Source organism: Microtus oregoni, unplaced genomic scaffold (assembly GCF_018167655.1).
Source record: "Microtus oregoni isolate MIOR12 unplaced genomic scaffold, Mior012 000105F_ref0000443, whole genome shotgun sequence".
In the NCBI taxonomy this organism is placed as follows: Eukaryota; Metazoa; Chordata; class Mammalia; order Rodentia; family Cricetidae; genus Microtus; species Microtus oregoni.
The window spans coordinates 911,340-932,692 of record NW_024544720.1 but is presented as its reverse complement, the minus strand read 5'-3'; the positions used below and the strand labels follow the sequence as shown (position 1 = coordinate 932,692).

At 46.9% G+C, this 21,353-nt stretch overlaps 1 protein-coding gene and 1 long non-coding RNA gene across 2 annotated transcripts in view; one reads left to right on the top strand and one right to left on the bottom strand.

The window, feature by feature from the left end:
* Window positions 1-21,353, top strand: part of LOC121443377 (Fanconi anemia group C protein homolog) — a 77,307-nt gene that overhangs the window by 48,905 nt on the left and 7,049 nt on the right. The window contains exons 7-12 of the mRNA XM_041645125.1: window positions 2,933-3,089; window positions 11,163-11,215; window positions 12,424-12,523; window positions 14,785-14,860; window positions 16,935-17,016; window positions 18,946-19,120. Of these exons, the coding sequence (XP_041501059.1) occupies window positions 2,933-3,089; window positions 11,163-11,215; window positions 12,424-12,523; window positions 14,785-14,860; window positions 16,935-17,016; window positions 18,946-19,120 (643 nt within the window). The remainder of the gene's footprint in view (window positions 1-2,932; window positions 3,090-11,162; window positions 11,216-12,423; window positions 12,524-14,784; window positions 14,861-16,934; window positions 17,017-18,945; window positions 19,121-21,353) is intronic.
* Window positions 11,830-14,658, bottom strand: LOC121443378. The gene is made up of 4 exons (XR_005973657.1): window positions 14,394-14,658; window positions 13,922-14,053; window positions 12,410-12,502; window positions 11,830-11,974 (listed from the first exon to the last, which is right to left on the bottom strand). It is a non-coding gene; the product is annotated as an uncharacterized LOC121443378 (long non-coding RNA).

The following is a 21,353-nucleotide window of genomic DNA, read 5'->3' as shown; positions in this document are numbered from 1 at the left end:
ATACCCTCATAATGCCCTCTTCTGGCCTCTGTGGGCATCTGCACACACACACACACCCCACACCCTCATAAATACATGCCCATATAAATAAACATGAAAAGTTGAAGTCATTTTCTTCTGTTTTCTTCAATCCTTCTTTCATAATTTACTCAGTATGTCTCAACTTTTGAGAAATCTGCATTACCTTTGTTATTCATTGGTATTGAGTAATCACCACCTGCAGTTCAGCTGAGTCCTTGAGGTTCTTATGGTTTTCTCACCAACTCGCACCTTTTATACAACACAGCACAGTGGAAAGCTCCATCTCTGATTATAGTAATTCACCTGCATTTCTATGTCAGCCTTAAAGCAGACCACCTTTGGCATCTTTTGTAAACCCCAACAGCAGTCTCAGAAATTACGGACCGGGAGACATGCTGCCCAGAGCCCAGGGTGAGAGCCTGCCCGCCCTTGGTCTCATTTCACGTACGATAGAGTGTTCTTGCTCAGCTACTAATACAGTTTATTTGGTTTGGAAAGTTATGTCTACTAATCCACAAGGGACAGACTGTCCAGAAATGCTGGGTGGTCCTCAGCATGTCCAGTTCCAACAGCTTCAGACTAGTGAGTCAACCCAGAGCCACATTGGCTGGAACCTTTCCTGTGGAGAGCCCATCCGCCACAGGTCCACAGAGGAGGCTGACTCAGTGAGCCGTGCAGATTGCTGTTCCACGCCCTGCACCCCTCCCAGCTTGAACAGTTCCCCAGAAGGGCTGTGTGGCCTGCTAGAAACCACAGCTTTCTTTGACCAAAGCAGCCTTGCCCTATGTTCAGCTTCTCAACTGCTTACCACAGCACACGGTGGAATTCCTGTGTTTTATAATTGACTGGGCGTCTTTTGCCTTGGCTTCCAAATACAGTCATGTATTTTCCAGAAATGGGCTGTTTCCTCTAAACAATTCATGCTGGTTCCCCTTTGTGGTTTAGATAACCTAGAGGAACCTTTTGATTTCTTGACTTAAATGTCGAACCTAACTTTTTATAAAATTCATACCCAGGAGTCTTGTCCCAGGTCTGCAGACTACCTAAACTCTTGCAGAGGTGGGAAGGCTGCTGAGACTCTTTCATTAATCTATGGAGTGTTAGTAATTGAGTGTGTCATGTTCTCTGAACTAAACCCAAATCCAGTGCTTCAGGAACATTGGGGAGCCTGATGACGGCATGCAGAGATTTCTTTTCCTGTGCTTAAAGCAGAGATGGATGCAGGGCTTCTATGTTATGACAGAGTAAAAGATACATGTGTGGTCTCTGTCCAAGCGTCTAAAACTTCTGGGATTTCCTGAGTGATAGGGAGCCTTTTCCAATTATATGTAAGTTTAGGCTAAGGGGTGAGTCTTCTGGGCCCCTGGAGAGCTTCAGGATCAGGGCTAAGAGCAGAGAGCAACCAGCCTTGTGACCACTAGAACTGGGCGTAATTACCAGTGGCTGGTCATACATCAGCTCAGCCACAGGACTTGAAAAGCATCCAGGTGAACACAAAGACACCACAAGACTGGTGTACCTGGAGACGGCATAGAAACCCTGAGCCCACCCCCGTGTGTCTTATCCGGGTCCTCTATCCTACCATTCCTGGTTGTTCCTTTTAGAATGAATTGCTGATTGTTGTTAGAGCATTGTTGTAAATTCTGAGCCTGCTCTACCAAATTGTTACACACCCGAAGAAGGGATCGTGGGAAGCTGTTTTTAACCAGAAGACTCGTAGTTTGTGGATGAGTCTCTTACTGATGACCGCAGTAGCCATGGGTAGTGGGCATCAGAGTCAGATTGAAGTGGTAGATATCAGTGTGGTATCCAGAGAGATGAAGGGGAGATTGGCATCTATACAGTGGATGAGATAAGTAAGTACAATTAGCTCCTGGCAGCGTGGATGATTAACACCAGCTGACCACAGAAGGTGACTATGTGACATGTCGCAACTGTTTAAGTTAGAACACAACACTTTTGAGAGTCGGAGGCATTTCTGTTTATAATTATGAGCTTGTCACACACAGACTAGGGTATATCTTTACTCCTAGATTGAGGAGACTCGGGTGCCAGTCTCATGCTGAGCAGTACCCCTGACATGCCTGTAGCCCCAACAGTGTGTGTGGGCAGGGGGGTGCTCTTGCTGTGCCCGCTGGCTGCCTGTCTATCCAAGAGAAGGAAAAACAAAACCAACCATGCACTGTATGTTCAGGAATAGACCCTGCCTACTAGAGGAGATCTGATGTCATCTGGCCTCTGCATACATGCGTGCATGGAAATACACGCATGTACATATGCCACATTGTCACATGTACTTAGACTACACACAAAAGATAAAATACTAAGCTAAAGCTACATGACATGGTTTGGCTGTAACATAAGATTTACTATGTGCCAACTGGGCCATCTCCCATTAAGACTTGCATTTTTATTTATTGAGAATTCACAGTGTGGTCTGTGCTGTCTGTGTATTACATATGCACTGCTACATTGGATCCTTCTAGCCAATTTGGTTTTACAGATAAGTTGAGGCTATGAAGGGCCAGGTAACTTCCTTAGGACTATGGACTTATTTCCGGTCTCAATCTAGTTCAGTTTTAAACATAGCTTGCCTCTTAACTTTGCGTCCTTATTTCCTGGATATCACAGGGATTTCATTCATCTCATTTTTCCTTTTTCCCTTTCTTTGATATGTATTTGTATATGCTTTGGGAAGCAGTCTTCACCTTCTAAGGGTTCCCGAGGTTTTAGGTGAGAGATTGCCATAGTATTTTGCAAGTAGATGCATCAATATCGACAGCTGCCAAGATCATGGTGAGAAAACCACGTCTCACACACTTGATTAGTGATTGCCATTTGAACATTGCTCATTTTGATGTCTTTTCAGGAATCTATTCTGTTTAACCTTCTGCTTATTTCTTGCTCAAAGGAGAAAGATCATTCTGCCCGTGTCCTCTGTGGTCAGCCTCTGGTTTCACCATCTCCCCAGTCTTGAAAAAGCAGTGCTGATTCTTTTTGAAAAGCTGCTCTCCAGCAAGAGAAATTGCCTGAGAGAGATGGAGTGCTGTATAAAAGAGTCATTGCTGGTACGTGCTGGACTTCAGCGACAAGAAAAACCCTTAAACGAATTGCTGAGAGGATTGCCTTCAGTTAAAGAGTGACAGAAGTAAAAAGTGCGACCAGAGCTGGGGCCTTTATGCTTCCCGTTTATATTTAGTTAGGGACATCTAATGCCCTAGGACTTTCCTATGGGGTGTGTGTGTGTGTGTGTGTGTGTGTGTGTTCACTCCATTCACCTCCTGATGCTCTGTTCCACCACATTGCCCCATTTTACAGAAGACAGACAGGCCATGTCCTTACCTATAGCTTGTATAGAATGTACTTCCCAGGGGTCTGAAGAGCCAGAGATGCAAAGTAGGCTTTTAAAAAATACTGTTTCTCATTTTAGTGTGAGAAACATGTTCTTAAAACAGGGGCTCTTATAGAAAAGGGAGAAGAAAAACCAGTTAATACAAATTTAGAAACTGAACCTACAGCTCTCCATGAGGATAAAGTTGAGTATTAGAGAGAAACGAACGAGAGCTCAGAAAAATGCTTAAAGCAGCAAAACCAGTTGGATTTGTGTGCATTTTTTTTGGGGGGGGGGGGGGTGAAGCTTCTGCATACCGAAGCCTCCACTTCCTTCAAGAGCCCTAAGGACTTGGCACCAATGGCCCGACTTCCAGGCAGTGGTCAGGGCCTGGCCAGTCAGTGTCTGCCTTTAGCTTGGTTAGTGGGGTTCTGTAAGAACCAGTGTCCCCAGGAAAAAGAATACATAATATCTAGTGACAGTTTCCCCCCAACAATCATGTTTTCCCCAGTAGGGCAGAACCTCTTATTTAAGACAGACTGAGACAAAAGTATCTTTCAAATGAACTGCTTTCCTGTAAGATACACAAAGGAAGAATGAGCAGAGGTGTGGAAGTGTTTGTGTGTGTGTAAAGCAAACCAAACTGAGCCCAGTGGTTCACTGACTTGTTCTAACTACTCAGAAGGCACAAGTGGGAGTCAACTGAGCCGATTTTCTATCAGTTTGATTGGGTGGGCAAAATGTCTCTGTGGGTAAAGGTGCTTGTTGTCAAATCAGACAACATGAGTTCAGTGCCCACAGGGCGGAAGGAGAGAGCCAACTACCACACCCAGCCCTTTGACCTCCCCACATGTGCTATGACATGTTCCACCCCCCCCCCATAAATGAAATGTAATTAAAAACAGACTGGGCAACGTAGCAAGACCACTGAAATATGAAAGAGATTTACTGTGTACAGAGCACTGATAAGAAATCAGCCAGTGTCCACAGAAGAAGCTGCCTAGGCCTAGATTCTGGTGAAGTCCTCAGTGGACTTAAAGGGCTTGTTCACCCAGGCAGGCCTCCAGCCGCCAGCGCCTGTTTAGTGAGCATGCTTGTGTCTCAAGTGCAGTCTGCAGGCACCGGTGTCTCCTCTTCTCGAAGGTATTTTATCCCAGATTCTTAGGGTTTAGAGTGGAAGGCCCAGGACACCACACACTGTGACCTCAGCCACCCAGCATGGTTATAGAGAGGAGTCTGTGCTGGCACAACAGTCATGTGAATCCTATTAAAAGTGGAATCTGAGCCAGGTGTGGTGGTGCACGCCTTTAATCCCAGCACTTGGAGGCAGAGGCAGGTGGATCTCTGTGAGTTGGAGACCAGCCTGGTCTACAGAGTGAGTTCCAGGTTAGCCAGACAGAGAAACCTATCTCAAGCTAAAAAAAAAAAAAAAATGTAGAACTTAACGTTATGTTCAATGTGGCCAAGGAGCAGAGCATTTCGGGTGCAGTGGCGCATTACAGGAACCTCAGTGGCCTTCTCTGTGTTCTCAGTGGCTCTTGTGAGCTGGGGGATCTGATGGAGGCTATGAGTTCCATAGCAGTGCAGGATAGTGCTATCTCAGCTCAGTGGCCAGGAAACGGGAGAATGTGTCTGCCTCGGTCGTGGCCTAAACCAAGGATGGTGCTGAGGCTGCCTGCCTGGCTGCCCTGCGTAGTTGTACCTTTTCACATCGGAGACTGTAAGGGAATCAGTTACAGGGCAGCAGTTGCTTGAATTTCCTCTCTCACATGTGTGCATGTGAACATACATTTGCATTCATGATTGCTACTTCTCACCATTTTCAAAAGTTACATAGAATCTTAAGGCTAGAAATCAGAGTGCAGCTTCCTTAAAGATCTTGTAGCTGATTCCGGAAGCCCGCTGACAGTCCCTTCCAAGTTAAGGCAGTAAGTTACTTTGTCTGGTAAATGCCTTTATTCCTAAATTAAATGTGCACATTGAGTTTTTTTTACTTTATCTCTGGTCTATCTTGGTTTCAATGCAAACTGATGGCCCTGGGTTCTTGGCTTGCAGCTTGCTCATAACTGTCCTTTGTATCTCCCCTCAGTGGAAAGCTTCCCAGCCCCATGGGCTGTGTGACTGTTGATGTTACAGGTTCTTCTCTGAACCTTGTCTGGATCCATTTTACCTGGAGCCTTGGGCCCAAGCTGCCCTAGGTGAGCACAGCAAAGTGCCCTCCCAAAGACATTGTATAGAGAACCTCAGGCCGACTGCTGTGGGCGGAACCGTCCTTGACAAGGAGTTTATCAGGATCATCTGGGGGGAGCTTCAGAGCTTTTATTATGGTTGAGGGGGGATTTGAGGGTGTGTTATTTGGTTTAATTTATTGTGGCATTACCAGGATGTGACCCTTCTATGCCTTGTGGTTTGTGGATATAATTACAATACAGACAACAAGCTGGACGCCCCTGACTGGCTTAGGTATTCTCCTCCACCATATTGAACCCACAGAGCCAGAGAACCCAGCAGGATAGAATAAGCCCCGTGACCTGGCTGAGTGATTACAGGGGTAACTTGAAGAGCCCGCTTCCTAATTGCATCTTCTGATTCATTTATCACAGTGCAGCATCTTCAGGCCTTGACAGGGCCATTCACAGTATCAGATCTGGGAGACCCAGCTCCACTGCTGCATTTTGCTGTCCAAGAAACCTGATGCCAATTGCATTAGCGCTGGATTCTGACAGTAATTAAAGTGTGATGGTCTATATAACTTGTGTTCTGTGTGGAACACTGTTAATTATATCCCCATCTCCTGGGACTATCCAGAACGATTTCTGGAAATTCTATAGTTACCCAAATGAAGGGAAAGAAAGAACGAGAGAGAGAGAGAGAGAGAGAGAGAGACAGAGAGAGAGAGAGAGAGAGAGAGAGAAAGAAAAAAGAAGAATAAAAAAGGGCTGTGCAAAGTGTAATGACCTCCTTGAGTGTCCTTTGGTCTTTTGGATACTTGAGAGGCCTGGCAGTTTCTGGTAAGACAATGAATAATAAGAAACTAGTTTCAAGTCACCTTAATTCCAGACAAGATGTGTGTGCGTGCACATGTGTGAAACTTGTGAATATTAATGCATTCCCAAACCTGTTTATGTTTGAGGTCCAACTTTTGGTTCTCTACCCTTCATTGCCCCAAGATCATGGCTGCCTGCCATAGTTGGTGGCCCCAGATAGATCAGGGTATTAACCCCAGTTTGTCATTTACTTTGCAGACTAAAAGTTTCAAAAACAGATGGTCTTGTGTTTCCTTTGACAGAGCAGTCAGCAGGAGACCGTAATCCGTAGCCTCAGACCTGACCTTAAACACTGACGTCAGAAGTAGTGAAAGGCACTTGTAATTATGCAGCCCTTGAGGCACTCTGCTCTTTGCCCAGGCTGGCCTTGTTTTCCTGTTACAGTGCTGTGTGTGGAGCCCAGAAAGCTATTGTTTAGGTCCTCAGTTTGAATGAAAAGGGCCGACTGGATGGGAGGGTGGCCTGTGCTTGGCTGCTGCATTGTGCTACGTGCCAAAGCCAGGGGCTCGCTGGTTCCCATGCCCTCCATGCACTCTTTGTCAGCTGACCGCCTTCTAGAAGCCACCACTTTAGGGCCTAGAAGAGCTGCCCCAAAGAAGGGGTGCATGGAAGGCAGGAGGCCAGGTAAGGCTTTTGTAAGTCGGAGACTATTCTCATTAATTATCTTACTTAGAAGAATTGGTAGCTCAGTAAAAAGTATCTTTGTCTCTGCGAGCTCCAGACACCTCAGTGTGTTCCTTCTGTTGGGTAGGAATTCTTCAGAGGGCAGTCACTGTGGCCTTAGAAGGCGAAACTTCCCAGAAAGTCCCCTGCACAATCCCATTGCTAAAGTACAAGTGGTAACTCCTGTCCTCAACATGAGCAGCTTTCACTACTGCTCCAGCCTTTTCTCTCCCTGCCTTTCCATGAGTGTTCTTGAAGTACTTCCTGCCTGAGCTCTAATGTGATACATGTAATTAAACCAAAGCTGGAGAGGAAGACTTGGCCTTGGTGTACCAGAAAAGTGCTGTGGGGCTTCTGTCTGTGCTGCGCTTTCCAGTGTCAGCCTCACGAGGGCACTAGATGTCCCAATACTATCCCCAAAGAAAGCCCAGGGTGCAGGATAATCTTCACTCCTGGGGTTGTCGTTGTAGCTACTGGAAGGTGGAGGGGAAGAGGCCCACAAACAGACCACAAAAACACAATGGATTATACAGCCCCTCCCACTGAGAGGTCAAGGTGAGCAGTGGCAGGACACAGGGACCAGGGCTGGAAGAGTTTGTCCAGTGTGCGGAGCTGGGCATCCCACAGTGTGCACCCCTGCTTCTCTGTCCTGACACTGAGACCTCACGTAAACTTACAACATAAGAGCACATTTGGTACTTGTTAAGGTTTTAAGCCCAGGAATGACAGATTTATCACTAATTAAACAATAATTGCATTATGGGGTACTGAAAAAAATTGCTTGTAGTATAAACAGCATCTGGTAAAGATTAAAAAGAAAGCTCAAATTTGTTGCAAGAAACATGAATCTTTTAAAGCAAAATAGATTCTAAAATGTGAAGAGTTGTTTAGTTTTATGTTTAACATTTTAAAAATAGAAAAGAAAATGCCACAACGAAAGTATGTATCTATGAAAGTGGCCTATTACACTATCAATGTGAAGTTTTTTTATATAGGTAGATTTTTTTCAAAGCTAAATCATTTTTTAACTCGGTAAAAGAGTTTTTATTGTTGAAGCCTATGGGGAATATTCCTTTAGAAGAGGCTTTTATTTTTGTTTTGTTTGAATTTGTATATATTTGTGTCTCTGATAACTATAGTCACCACCTTTTAACTCATGTCTGTGTACAAAGAGGGATGTCTCTCTTGTCAGTAGAGTGGGGGGGGGGGGGCTGGCTCCCCTCTGGTGTGCAAATTGGAAGGGAAACTTCTCAGCTCACTTTCTCAAATGACCATTTTCTGACATCAAACAACATTAAAATGGGCCGAGAAAGAAGAATCCATCCTTAAGTATTGAACCTGAGCTGTTGTTTCCCTTCTGGTTCTGTGTGAAAGAAGACTGTGGCTTTCACTGTGGTTCTTCATTAGACTCAGGCACTCTCTTTTCTCTGTGAATCACCTGAGGTTCCTTTCTAGTTCTTTGTCTCTCAAACGTACACACACACAATCTGAAAACAGTTGATAGAAAAAAAAATGTGTCTTCTTCCTGAGAAACTTGCTGTGTGTTCTCTCTGGAGTGTCAGGTACTTATAACAACTCTTGACACCCTGGGACGAGAACAGCAGTTTAGTGAGCTCCACGGTTGAGCTGGAGCCCAGACCATTCGCACAGCTCCTGGAGCAGAGCTCCCCGCCTCTGTCTCGCTGATGCTCTGTGCTGTCCATGTTGACTCCTTGCGGAGGGATGGGAATGAGCCGTCCTGGGGAGGGGGAACCTAAAGGAAAGATGGAGACATTCTGGCTCCCAGCGGAGAGGGAGGGGGCCACAGGTCTCCATCATCTGTCCACCCTCCAGTGCTTACTGAAACGTGGAGGCAGGAAAGGAGTAGAGTGGTCCTGGTGTCTCTTGACGACGTGGTTTCCTTGGCATGAAGCCATCACCATGTGAAGATTGTTAGGTCAGATGGAGGAGAGGGTTTGAGAAGGAACAAGATTTGGGAGGATGGAGAAAAACAGAGGAGCAGAAGGAACCTGAGGCATCTTTGCCTTTTCTCTCTTTCTTTTCCCTTATTTTGGTAGAAAAGATAATTGCACAGATTTCATGTTTTGGGCAAAGCTGTAGATTCCTGGAATGCAGAGTGACCTTTGATGTCCCTCTGATGACCTGTGAAACACTCTGCAGAGGATTTAAATCTGTCTCCTCTTCACAGGGATTCTGTAAGAGGTAGAATTTGACTTTCAGAGAAGCATGCATGAGAGCTCTAGCTCTGGTGAGGAAATTGGCTTAAGTGTGCCACAGGGACCTGGGAATACTCTGATCTTTAGGAAGTAATGTACCAGCACTGAAATGATGTCCTGGGAAGACCTCCAGTAAGGAGGGGAGAGGGATTCTCTCAGTGAACCCCTTGTCCTGGCTATTTCAGGAGGTGCCCCGTCTGCTTGTCTCTTCCTGTTGTAGAATCTAAAGTAGCATGTGAAGCTGGGAGAAACCATGGATCTAGAGTCCTTACAGAGAAAGACATCTGCCTGTAGAGTCCAACCACATAGAGAGGGTGTGTGGGATCCCTAGCTGATCTGTTCAGAAGGAAACCATTGCATCAGAGCAAAGCTCATCCAGTTTTCTCTTTGACAAACTAGGTTAGAACACCCTTCCTTGTGTCCTCCTGTGGTTTTGGTGGTCACTCAGGTGCCTCCTGCATCTTCTTTTTCTTTACTATTTAGAAATCCATACCATCAGCCCACGTGATTCTCCAGTGTTCAGTGGCCAGGGTGGGACTGGGAGAAAAGAAAATGACTTTACCTTCCTGAATCCTGGTCTGGTCTTGTGGCTGGGGGGAAGGGGGGCTAGAAGGTGCATTCCCACGTAAAACAGAATTATCCTGGCAAACTTAGCTGATTTCTATTTCTTTTAAGACATGCAATTTGCTTTTCTCCTGTTTGGACTTTTCCATTATGATCACATAGAAACCCCTTCAGTGTTTTTTGGGCCTGTGTCCAAATCCCCTAACAATTGTTAAGTGTTTATAGTGAGGCTGAGGAGCAGGCAAATTAAATGACTTTCTGAGATCAGAGTCAAGAAATAACCTGTCGTCCATTTCTTAAGTAGGTGACATGTTCATGAGAATCTGAGGTTCACTTCATTTGGATAAAGATGTATATTGACAAAGGGTTAGAAATCGTGGTTACTTTACTTCAAAGTCAGAAAGCATTAACTTGAAAATCATAAATGTTTTTGAATGGCAGTCTGTAATGCTCACATATGACCACTGGATGGCACATACTCCATGTTGAAGTTAAGCTGCCTTGGCAGAACTCACAAGGAGATAGACACTGAGCTTTCTTCGGAATTCTTCAGAAAAGTGACGCATAGGGCCTAAGATGGCGATGAGAAATGTTTCTCAACACTAGTCATAGCAAGCACAAAATGACTCAGAAATTCCCTTCATTAGAGCCTGGCCTATGCATATCTGGGTGCCACTGTGAGTTTTATAATGCAAATGGGATTTTTAAAATCTCTTATAAACTCAAGTGTTATGTTCTGACCAAAAAATGTGTGGACACTGGTAAGGCCCACTGAGGGAGCCAGCTTCTTTGGATTGGAACCATCAAGAACCCACCAACAGGCTGTTCTAGGGCTAGAGAGCTGGCCGTCACTGGGTGTGTCACAGCTGTGCTTTCTGTTAACTGGTAAATGTCCTGCACTGAATGCCCAGCATAAGACCCATGTTTCTTACTTAGTGCTCATTAACAATTTGGGGTGGAGGCAGCGCTGGGGTGCCTCTAGGCCAGCTGAGGAGGTCCTAAGGCAGGTCTCGTGGCTTGAGTCATAAAGTGGTTTGTAACTGCTCATGAAACTTACTTTTTTCTACATATATGGGCTTATTAGAGAAAATAGAGGATATAATAGGAATATAAAAAGAAGTAAAGTTTGCCCACAGCCCCTGCCCACTGCTGGCATTTTATGTGTGAGTTTTTCAATGCACCCAGTGCTCTTTTTGCTTAGAAAAGGACCGTGCCCCCTTTCTGGAGCAGCCATAGACCCCTTGTATTCCTCATCATCTAAAGTTGCTATTGATGGACACTTATTGTATTTCACTGTCTCACGGTCTTTTCCTTTTATAGCCTCAAGCAGCCTGCCATCCTGCCATCTTCAGGATTGTAGATGAAATGTTCAGGTAAATACAATGTCTTTGGGAGTAGTCAGTCTGGAAATGCTCAGCTTCCAAACATAATTAGGAATCCTTGCAGTAGTCTTTGACTGTCTTGAGGCTTGAGTTTTTTGGATAGTTAGTGGTGAAAACTCAGAAGTTAGTGTGCAGTAGTAGTAGGAACGCGGCGGTATTCCTGAACCTTTTTATATACTCAGTGGTAGAGGAGTGGAATTGAATTAGTGAAATATGCACACAGGTTAAGCAAGCAGTACAGCCCTTCAGCACAGGAGGGCTGACTGGGCTTTGCCAAAGACACAGCTATTCTGAGCAGAGCCTTCTGAAAGGCAGCACAAGCCCACATTTCAACAGCATGGTGGTTCTGGGTCCTGAGGACAGGTAAGGAGTATGTACCACACCGGGTGGGCTCTGCTCTGGAGGATCATGGCGACTGTAGCAGTGCAGTCCTAAAGACAGACTAAAGCATCCGGCCCCATGTGGGTGGAGCAGCTGGGGTCTGGGCTGCCTTCAGCCACCTGTTTCTCACAGAAGACACGGAGGAAGGGCTCCAGGGCAGACAGCAGGCTCCGGGAAAGGAATTTTTAAAGATTTATTATTTGTAATTATCTGTAGGTGTTTGCATGTCTGTGTGGGTATATGCAGATGGGTGCAGGTGCCCGCAGAGGTGCAGAGGGTTGTGAGCTGCCTGATATGGAGGCTGGCAGTTGAATTCAACTCCTCTGGAAAAGCAGCAAGTGCTCTTAACATTGAGCCATCTCTCCAGACCTAGGAAGGGAAGTTTTACAACGAATACCTCACCATTTGTGTTACCATTAAAACATACCAACTTTAACTTAAATGGCCACAGATGTAAAAAGTCAGGCTAGTGTCTTTGTTTAAGTCAAAGTTTGAGAAAATTTTTTTTCTTAAAAAAAAGTTAATTATATAAATATGGATGGAAACCAAACCCACGTACATCTGATTCCTCAGCCCTCTGGTGATTCCGACCGAGGGTGTTGCTCTCCAGGCAGCTAGTCCTGTCCTGGTGACAAAAGCAGAGCACATGCTGCTGGCGCTGTGCTCATGAACACTAACGAGCTTGAGAACAGAAGCCAGCCCATGGGCAGGGGTGCTTCCTCCTGCCTCACCCAGGAGAACTAAGATGCAGCTCAAGCTGTGGCATGGATTTGTGATGTGGGGGGAAGTGTGTCACTATCTCACCTTGCTCTCTCCAGGTCTGTGCTGCTGGAGACCGACGGAGCCCCAGAGGTGCTCGCCGCTCTTCAGGTCTTCATGTCGTGCTTGGCAGAAGCTCTGGAAAAAGAGCACAAGCAGGTACATCACACTGTGAGCTGCTCAGTCCCTGCAGAGCAAAGGAGGCTGCGGTGGACATTTGGAAATGGGTGGAAAGGATCTTTATTCTAAGAAATTGTGTCCTTCTGGTGCTGGAGACCACCCACAGCCTCACACGTGCTGGGCGCATGCTTTGACACTGGCTGCACTCCCAGCTCCTGCAGAGATGAAACACTTAACTGAAAATTATTAAAGATTCTGTCTGCCTCCCCCATACCCTGTGCCTGTCACCATTTGCCCACTGCTGTGTCTTGACTGTGTCTTCACATTGGCCATCTCTCTGGAGGGAGAATCCCCACTAGCCTTCATCCCTGCCTCCTCGCTCTCTGTGCTTGTTCTTATGTCTGCAGCTGGCCCCGTGGCCATCAAGAAACATTGTGTAGTCTACCTAGGATGTACTATAGAAACTGCAGGCTGGGTGTACTCAGTGGTCATTGTTTTTGTTCCCCCAAGAGCCCCGGATAGACAGGAGGTGGAGACAGGGAGGGACTTGAAGAAGTAGTAGAAGTTAGATACCACCAGTAGCTCAAAGGACTCCAAGTTCCCCTCAGCAGAGAGGTTGGACAGCATCTGTGAGGGCTGCTGGCTGGTTAGAATGACCATGTGAAACAGGAGATTTTCCTGTTTCACAGGGATGTTTTTGTGGTGCTTTGCCTACTACACCTTTCTCTGTTGCTGCTGTCTGCAGCTTTACTTAGGAGGGCAGAGCTAGGGTGTTCAGCCCAAGGCTGTGGAGGTCTCAGGGTTTAGCAGATGTTCCTGCTTCCTAAGGCAACCGTACACATTGTGACTTACTCTTGCCATCCCTGTTTCCCTGGGGAAACAGCATTGATGATTCCCAGCTTGGCATCTGGCTGGCACTCACGGTTGTGAGCACAGCGGTAAACATGTGCCGTCCTCCCTTACCGCACTCTTGGTGTCCCCAGGGAGGAAATGACCTCTGGCAAACCTTGTCCTTGTTTGGACTTCTGGGATGCCCAAGTAAGGGCAGAGAATGAGAGAAAGTTTTTTTCTCAGCATTGACTTGAATGTTGTTCTGAGTTTGCCATGAGTGTCTGCTGGCCTTGGTGCTGTGGGTTTGCACTGGAGTTACAGTGCCTTTGATTTAAGACACTGACTGCTGCCATGTATGTCTAGGAGTAAGAGATCACCCTGGGCCCTAGTTTTAGGCAAGGACATTTTCAGTATTCATCCTGGAAGACTTTGTCTCTTGCAACTTTGTAGGAAGCAACAGCCAGTATTTTGTTTTTTGCTTTTTTTTTAATGGACACACACTTCAGAGCGCTATTCAAATTGTTGCTGAGCACAGGAATGGGGTCAGCATCACCTGCCACACAGAGCAAGCTCAGAATCAACCATGTGTGAAGGAATGTTTCATACCAGGCAGACCAGCTAAAGCCAATGAGTTCCACAGCACCCAGTGTTGGCAGATAATTCTCATCCGGTGATGGGGATGGAGCACTGCTGGGCTTGAAAAGTTACCTCTTCCATGGTACTCACCCTTGCAAAGACCTGCGACAAAGACATGAGTGTCCATAGCAGTGCTAATTCTACTCATCTTTGAGGGCAGATAAGCAACTCCTGGTGCATGAGTCCTGTGACCGGGAAGACTAGATCAGAAGCATGCATACTTGGTGTGTCTGTCTGTGCGCAATTTGGGGTGTAATTCTTGATCTCTGTTGAAATTAAAATATTGATTGCAAGCCTAGGGTTTGGCGGTTGACCTACTCCCCAGGGTGACAGCAGCATTCTGTGTGTCATGAGGAGGTTCTGGTCAGGGGGATTCACATGCTCACCCAAGATTCTCAAGCTTTATACTTAGAACCTGTAACTCGTGTGTTGTAGACTTTACCTGTGTTAGTTTTATTGCAAAACCTCCATGCCCTTGGGAGATGCAGTTGGTATGCACAGCCTCATGCTCTTAGTGTAGGGCTGCTTTTGGTTGTCATCAATGCCACAGTGAGGCCCTGTCCCACAGGTGTTAGCAGCTCTCTCTGAAATAGAAGATAGCGTTTGTGGCTGGACTTGTGTGAGCAGAAACTTCGGTAAAAATGGCAGCAAGATGATGTGCCTGCCCTCAGTTCCAGAAGATGTTGTTTGGCCTCTTAAGAGATTATAAAATGAGGATACCTTCTGCTGTGTTAGGACAGTGGGTCTGGTCTCTGGGGCTGAGGCAGCCAGAGGTTTATTCTCACCGCCCCCCAGTCCCAGCGTTCATGCCACTTCCATTTTGACTCTTGTAGATGAAGTTTTCCCTCAAGACCTACTTCCCATACGGTGCTCCATCCCTCACTGCCATGCTGTCCCAGCGCCCAGAAGGTGAGTTGAGGTGCCTTCGTCTGTGTCACGGTGGCTGCCTCCCAGGTCTTCTCTTCCTCCTCAGAAAATACTGCTTCACTTCCAGGGGTGATAAGGGAAAAGAAGAGAGCCCAGCTGCTGGGATTGTCCATCCATAGCAGCTTTGCTGAGGCTCAGGGACAGGCTGAGTCAGAATGCAACAGCGGCTTTGTTTGTTTTCTTTCTCCATGCAGCCTTGTTATAGAACAAAGGATAAAGTGAAGGATGAGGGCACTGAATTTCAGGGAGATTTTTTTTCATCCAAGCCAAGGAGAAGATTTTGAAAAGATTCAGTAAAATTCTATTGTTAGGCCCCAGTGTTTTCTGATTCATCTGCCACTCTAGGCCATGTCTGTAATCTGGTGTTGATCTGCGCTGTGTCTATGAGCTCATGTTTAGGGAATGTCTCAGCTATGGAACATAAAGGAGCCTTTTCCCTCTGACGCCAGCTGACAGTCTGTAACAAGGCTGTGACAGGAAGGGAAGGATGAAGGAGGCTCATGTTTCCCTGCTGTGGCCACTATAGCTTCTTTCCCCCATACTCGAGTAAGATCTGTTTGAGGTAAGCGGACAGTCGAGAGTTTCAAGGCATTTTACAAAGTCTAAATACCTTTACCTTTTTCTGTAAGATGTAGGGTTCTGCCCAAGGTGACTTACGTGACAGAGCCCTCTGGCAGAGCTGGGATGGGGTGACCACATTGGCTTCAGTGGGATGCCCGCATGGTGGTTTTGAAATCTTCTCTTCCACCATACTTAGGAGCAGTCATCCTTCTCCTCTTTCTCTTTTTTTCCAGTGGGGACTCAGTAGGAAAAGGCGTCAGCAGTGGGGACATCAGCAGTGGGGACATCAGCAGTGGGGATGCAGTAGGAAAAGGCGTCTGCAGTGGGGACATCAGCAATGGGGACGCAGTAGGAAAAGGCGTCTGCAGTGGGGACATCAGCAGTGGGGACGCAGTAGGAAAAGGCGTCTGCAGTGGGGACATCAGCAGTGGGGACGCAGTAGGAAAAGGCGTCTGCAGTGGGGACGCAGTAGGAAAAGGTGTCAGCAGAAGAGAAAAGTAGGACCGTGACTGTCCTTAGCCCACTGTGTAAGCCTGAGGCTCCTAACACACTGGAGCATAGGTTCTGAGACCTGGATGCAGTCATGTTTCACAGCATGAACTCAAGCTGTCTGCCTTCTTATCCCCCAAAGACAGCAAGTGACTTTAAGCAAAAACTGAGCAGCTAGGTGTTGATCCTACCTACACATTGAGAGATGAGTGTGTAAGCCTGCTCATCAGAACTGTCCTTCACGGTGAGGTCCTGGGTCGTAAAAAGTCACTGCTGATGAACTTCACACTACAGGAGAGGAAAAATCGTACTTAGTACTAGAAGGAGGAAATGCCATTGGCCTCAGGGAGGGGCTGCTGTGGGTCCAGCAGTTGTGGCTTCTCTACCTCTGGAGCTGTCCGTGGTTGATCTTAGCTACAGATACATGCAGATCAGATGCTCAGAGGCAGGTATGAAACCAGACACACACACAAGTTCTGTTTGTTTGCACGGTTGTTTGTGCTTTTTCCTTGGCCTAATCACACCCCAGCAAAACAGTTGAGCTAGCCATTTCTTGTCCTTGATGATGTATTCAATATGGACCATATTGAATAGTATTTTGATGTCACAAATTTGAGACGGAGCCAGAATACGGAAAGAAGAAAAATGCAGAGCATCTGCAACAAGGCTGGCCAAGATTTCCTGACTTCTGTGTACTCTAGGTAAAGACACCTGAGATCAGGCATGGCATGCAGGGCTATAGTCCTGGTTCCTAGAAGGCAGAGGCGGACAAATAGTAAATTCAAGGCCAGCCTGGGCTATAATAGTAAGACCCTGTCTCAAACAAGACAACAAAAGAAACTGAAGTTTGACTCAGAGACAGATCCTGGCTGAGACAAGTATGACATGGGTTCTGTGAATGGCGGGGGCGGGGGCATTTCTGCACAATGCTTTCAGTCTAAGCTGCGGGCGTCTCCCCATGGGTTTGGCTTTCCTTCAGTTCCCCCCGACTTCTTTCCACCCACAGCTATCCCACAGAGGCATCGGCTCCAGCCTCTGCTGCACATTTCCCAGCTCCTCAGAGAAGCAGTTGAAGACCACACTCATGGGTGAGCACCCTGACCTCTTTGAGCAGGTTGGCAGCTGAAGGCTTTGCTCGACCCCTCTCAGACAAGCACACGACTGTCAGTGAGTGAGAAGTGGAGAAAGTGTGGGTCAGAGTGAGCAGCCAGCATTGCAAGGGCATCTACATAGTCAGCTTTAGTAAGGTCTGCAAAGGAGAGAGGCTCCAGAAATGAACAGCGCCCCACATGTTGAGCTCCTGGCTACCACATGAAGCTGTCACTGGTTCTCTAGGAAGAAGACTGAGCTCCTGATCAGAAGGAGGAAATGTTAACTGTTTGTATGCCACCCCCTTTTATTCTTTGCCATTATTTCTCTAATCTCTCCAAGGCTAGAGAGATGGCTAAGTGGTTCAGAGCACATGCATTCTGTAGGGGACTCGGTCGGTTCCTGACACCCACAGTAGGTAACTCTAGGTCCAGAGGTTCTGATGCCCCTTTGGGGGCTTTGTGGCCACTTACATGCACAGACACACATATAAATGTAAAAATAAATAAGTCTCCAAAGCGAACAGGCAGCATGGTGGAGGCCCTCCTCCGGGTGCTGCTCTCCAAAAGCATTCCCACACAGGCTCGCCCCCAGCTCATAGTGTCTCCAGTCCTGAGCTTGCTCACATCCAGATGATAAATGACTGCGTGTTCTTCATTTGCCCAAGGCCCTCTTGTCCCCTCTCCGAGTTCCTCTAGTGTGCCGAGCGTAGGTGCTGCTGTGCTCACATGTATGATCGAGACCGCACCGTGGGTGCTGCTGTGCTCCCATGTATGATCGAGACCGCACCGTGGGTGCTGCTATGCTCACATGTATGATCGAGACCGCACCGTGGGTGCTGCTGTGCTCACATGTATGATTGAGACCGCACCGTGGGTGCTGCTGTGCTCACATGTATGATTGAGACCGCACCGTAGGTGCTGCTGTGCTCACATGTATGATTGAGACCGCACCGTAGGTGCTGCTGTGCTCACATGTATGATTGAATGCTTTCTCCATCAAACATTCCTCCCTGGCAGATTCTTATAACAGCTCACACAAAGGCTGGTGGTCGGGTGGGGTCATTGCCAGTGCCTGTGCACTCAGTGAGCCTTGAGGTATCTTATAGGAAAGGGTGTGGAGCAGCTGTAAGACACCACCCTCCCCCCCCCCCCCCGCCCCAGAAGAAGAGAGGGGAAGGTCAGCCCCGATAGGGCGGTATTGTGAGTAGGGTTGGCTACTCAGTGTACTCGCTGATGAGGTCTGTGGGAGGGGGAGGGACTTGTGCAGCCCTGCTCCTTCAGCCTGTGCAGTGATGTCATCCTCCTCTGACAGGATGGCACCTGCCTTCCTCTTCCCTTCAGTCCTGCGAACATGATTTAAAACATAGAAATCACTCGTTCTAAGGGAGGTATAGGACAGTGACTAGAAGGCAAGAACCATGCTTAGAACGTGGGGACTCCACAAGTCCTGCAGACACTGCAGAGGCCATGATGCTCCTGTTTAACGAAGGTTCTCCTCAGGAGCTTAGGCTGTTCCACCCTTGTAGTGCTGTGACTGTCAGGACTGCAGAGCTGAAGCAGAGTGCACCCCCACACATTACACTACCAGAACCACTTGTGAGAAGAGTGTATTTCTGCTGTTACGTCACCTCTTCCTCCTCATGCTGCCCCCACAGTCCCCAGATCTCTCTCAGAGCCTAAAATCCTATAGGTGCCTGGATATAAAGACATAAATATCATTGCATGTGTGCATGGGAGGGTCCCTGCGTTTGTCCTGTGATGGGCTTAGGTGAGACACAAAGGTTTTCTGAATCCAGTTTGTCTCTGAGGGTCTTTCTTCAGTGGGTAAGTACAATTTAAAGTACTAGTTCACAAACATTAAAGTTACTGGGAACAAAAGGACGAGGATCGAATCGAGGCTGCCATGTGTGTCTTGCTCTGTTCCAGGTCCCAGCGAGACCCCTTCGAGAGCTGGTTTTTGTTGACCCACTTTGGAGGATGGGTTGACCTGGCCATGGAGCAGCTGCTGAGGGAGGAAGCTGAGCCCCCTGCAGACCTGCTGTGGCTCGTGGTGTTCTATTACAGCCCGCAGGACGGGAGTCAGCAGAGAGCACAGACCATGGTGAGTGCAGGACTTGGTTCACGTCTGCTGAGCCCCATTCAGACTCAGGGCACTTGTCATGTGTGCTGGGTGACTTAGCTCGCAGACCATGGTGTTCTCCTGCCTCCGCAGGGACCCGAGACGAGGCTGCCCCAGCCGCCGGGCTTCTCATGCTCTGGACCTCCTGTCCCCAGGGTTATTTGATCCCAGGTTCTGCTCAGTGGCCTCAGCTGCCCTCATGTGCCCTCATGCTCATCCCAGGGTCCATGCTCTAGGAGATGACACGCAGATACGACAGCTGCTCTGAGACGCTGCTCTGTCCCAGGACAGCCTGGCCCCTGAGCCACTGTCTTCTCCCCTCCCCCACACCCAGCAGCCTGGCCAGTCTCCTTCAGTCTCACTTACCATTTTCCGACATCAGCCAGACTCCTGAGGGAATCACATGATGTAACCATTTGGTCATCTAAATAACAGAGTTTCTATGCGCAAGACTGGGCATCTGTCTATGGCAAAGATGCTGTTATTTATGTAGAATGTAGTTATTTCAGGGAGCCACGTTTTGATTAAAGCTTTGTCACCTCCTTGCAAACATTTACTTATTGGCTTTTAAAGCTTCAGTCTAGGCCTAGAGAGACAGCTCAGTGGTTAAGAGCACTGGCTGTTCTTCCACAGGACCTGGGTTCAATTCCCAGCACCCACATGGCAGCTCATAATGTAACTCCAGTTCCAGGGAATCTGACAGTCTCACACAGAACTATCTACAGGGAAAATACCAATGCACAGGAAATAAAGAAATACAACAAAACAAAACAAAGCCTTGGTTTCCAGTGCTTTTCCCCTTACTATAGTAATGCAAAGGAACAGGTTTCAGTGTGTATGGAATAGTGCTTCTGTTAGTTCCAGAATCAGAGGTTAGTGCAGTCTTGTGTTTCATGTGTTTAAAGCCGTGGTTCTCCAGCTGTGGGTGTAAAACAACCCCTTCACAGGGGTCATCAGAAAAACACAGATATTTACAGTGCAGTTCATAACAGTAGCCAAACTAGTTATGAAGTAGCAATAAAATAATTTTATGGTTGGGGTCACCACAGCATGAGGAAGTTGAAAATCACTGACTTAAAGGCTTCCATAGCATGGTGAAGATGAGCCTTGGAATTCGAAAGAATTGAAATTTGAGGATAATATTGGATCAGAATGAAGCATATTAAAGAAGTTATCCACATATGTATTTGAAGATTGCTGCATAATTCAAAAGGGATCAGTCTTCACTTTAAAACATCACATTTGGGCTGGTGAGATGACTCAACACATAATGGCACTTGACCTGAGTTCAGCCCCCAGAACCCACAGAATGGAAAGAGAGATCTAACTCCCCAGAGTTACCCTCTGACTTCACACACACTGTGTCACTCACACCACCCATACACTCAATAAATAATAAAAATTGCAAATATATATCACATTAAGCTGATTAAGCACAATTCTAGTTCATGGCTTTCATCTTGTAGTAGGATGATGAAGGTGTATGAAGCACTTATTATTAGATTATTTGTGAACTAAATTGGTAGGTATATGTTAATTCATATGGAGCATAGATACGTATACAGACTGACTTTTGAAATACAGAGTAGTGTCCTGTAAGATTTAACTTATAGGGGCAAGCAAGATGGTTTGGTGAATAAAGCCTTTATCTGCCAAGCCTGGAAACCTGAGTTTGATCCTGGGGCACATCACAGAAGGCAAGAACCAACTCCCAAAGTGGTTTCTGACCTCCATACATGTAAGGCATACCTAGGCTGCACATGTGTGTGCATATGCACACATAATTTTTTTTTTCTATTTAAAATGGACTTAGTTTCTAGAAAGGTCTACATTTGGCACCTTTTTCTACTAGCTAACTTGGATTCATGAATATTTTTCTTTAAAACTATGCCCCAGGGCTTGGCAGTGGTGGTGCACGCCTTTAATCCCAGTACTTAGGAGGCAGAGGCAGGTGGATCTCTGTGAGTTAGAGGTCTGGTCTACAGAGCTAGTTCCAGGACAGGCTCTAAAACTACAGAGAAACTCTGTCTCAAAAAAAAAAAAAAATGTAAGCCTCGGTCTTTCTTGGGGTGATTAGACCTAACCTGAATAAAAGCAGCCACTCCATTCAGAGTAGCTTGGTGTTGTCTGTCTTTCCTCCTTAGCCGGGCACTCAGGGGCAGCCACTGCCTAGTACTAGAAGCCAGTACCTCTGGAGTTTGCTGATGTTAAACCT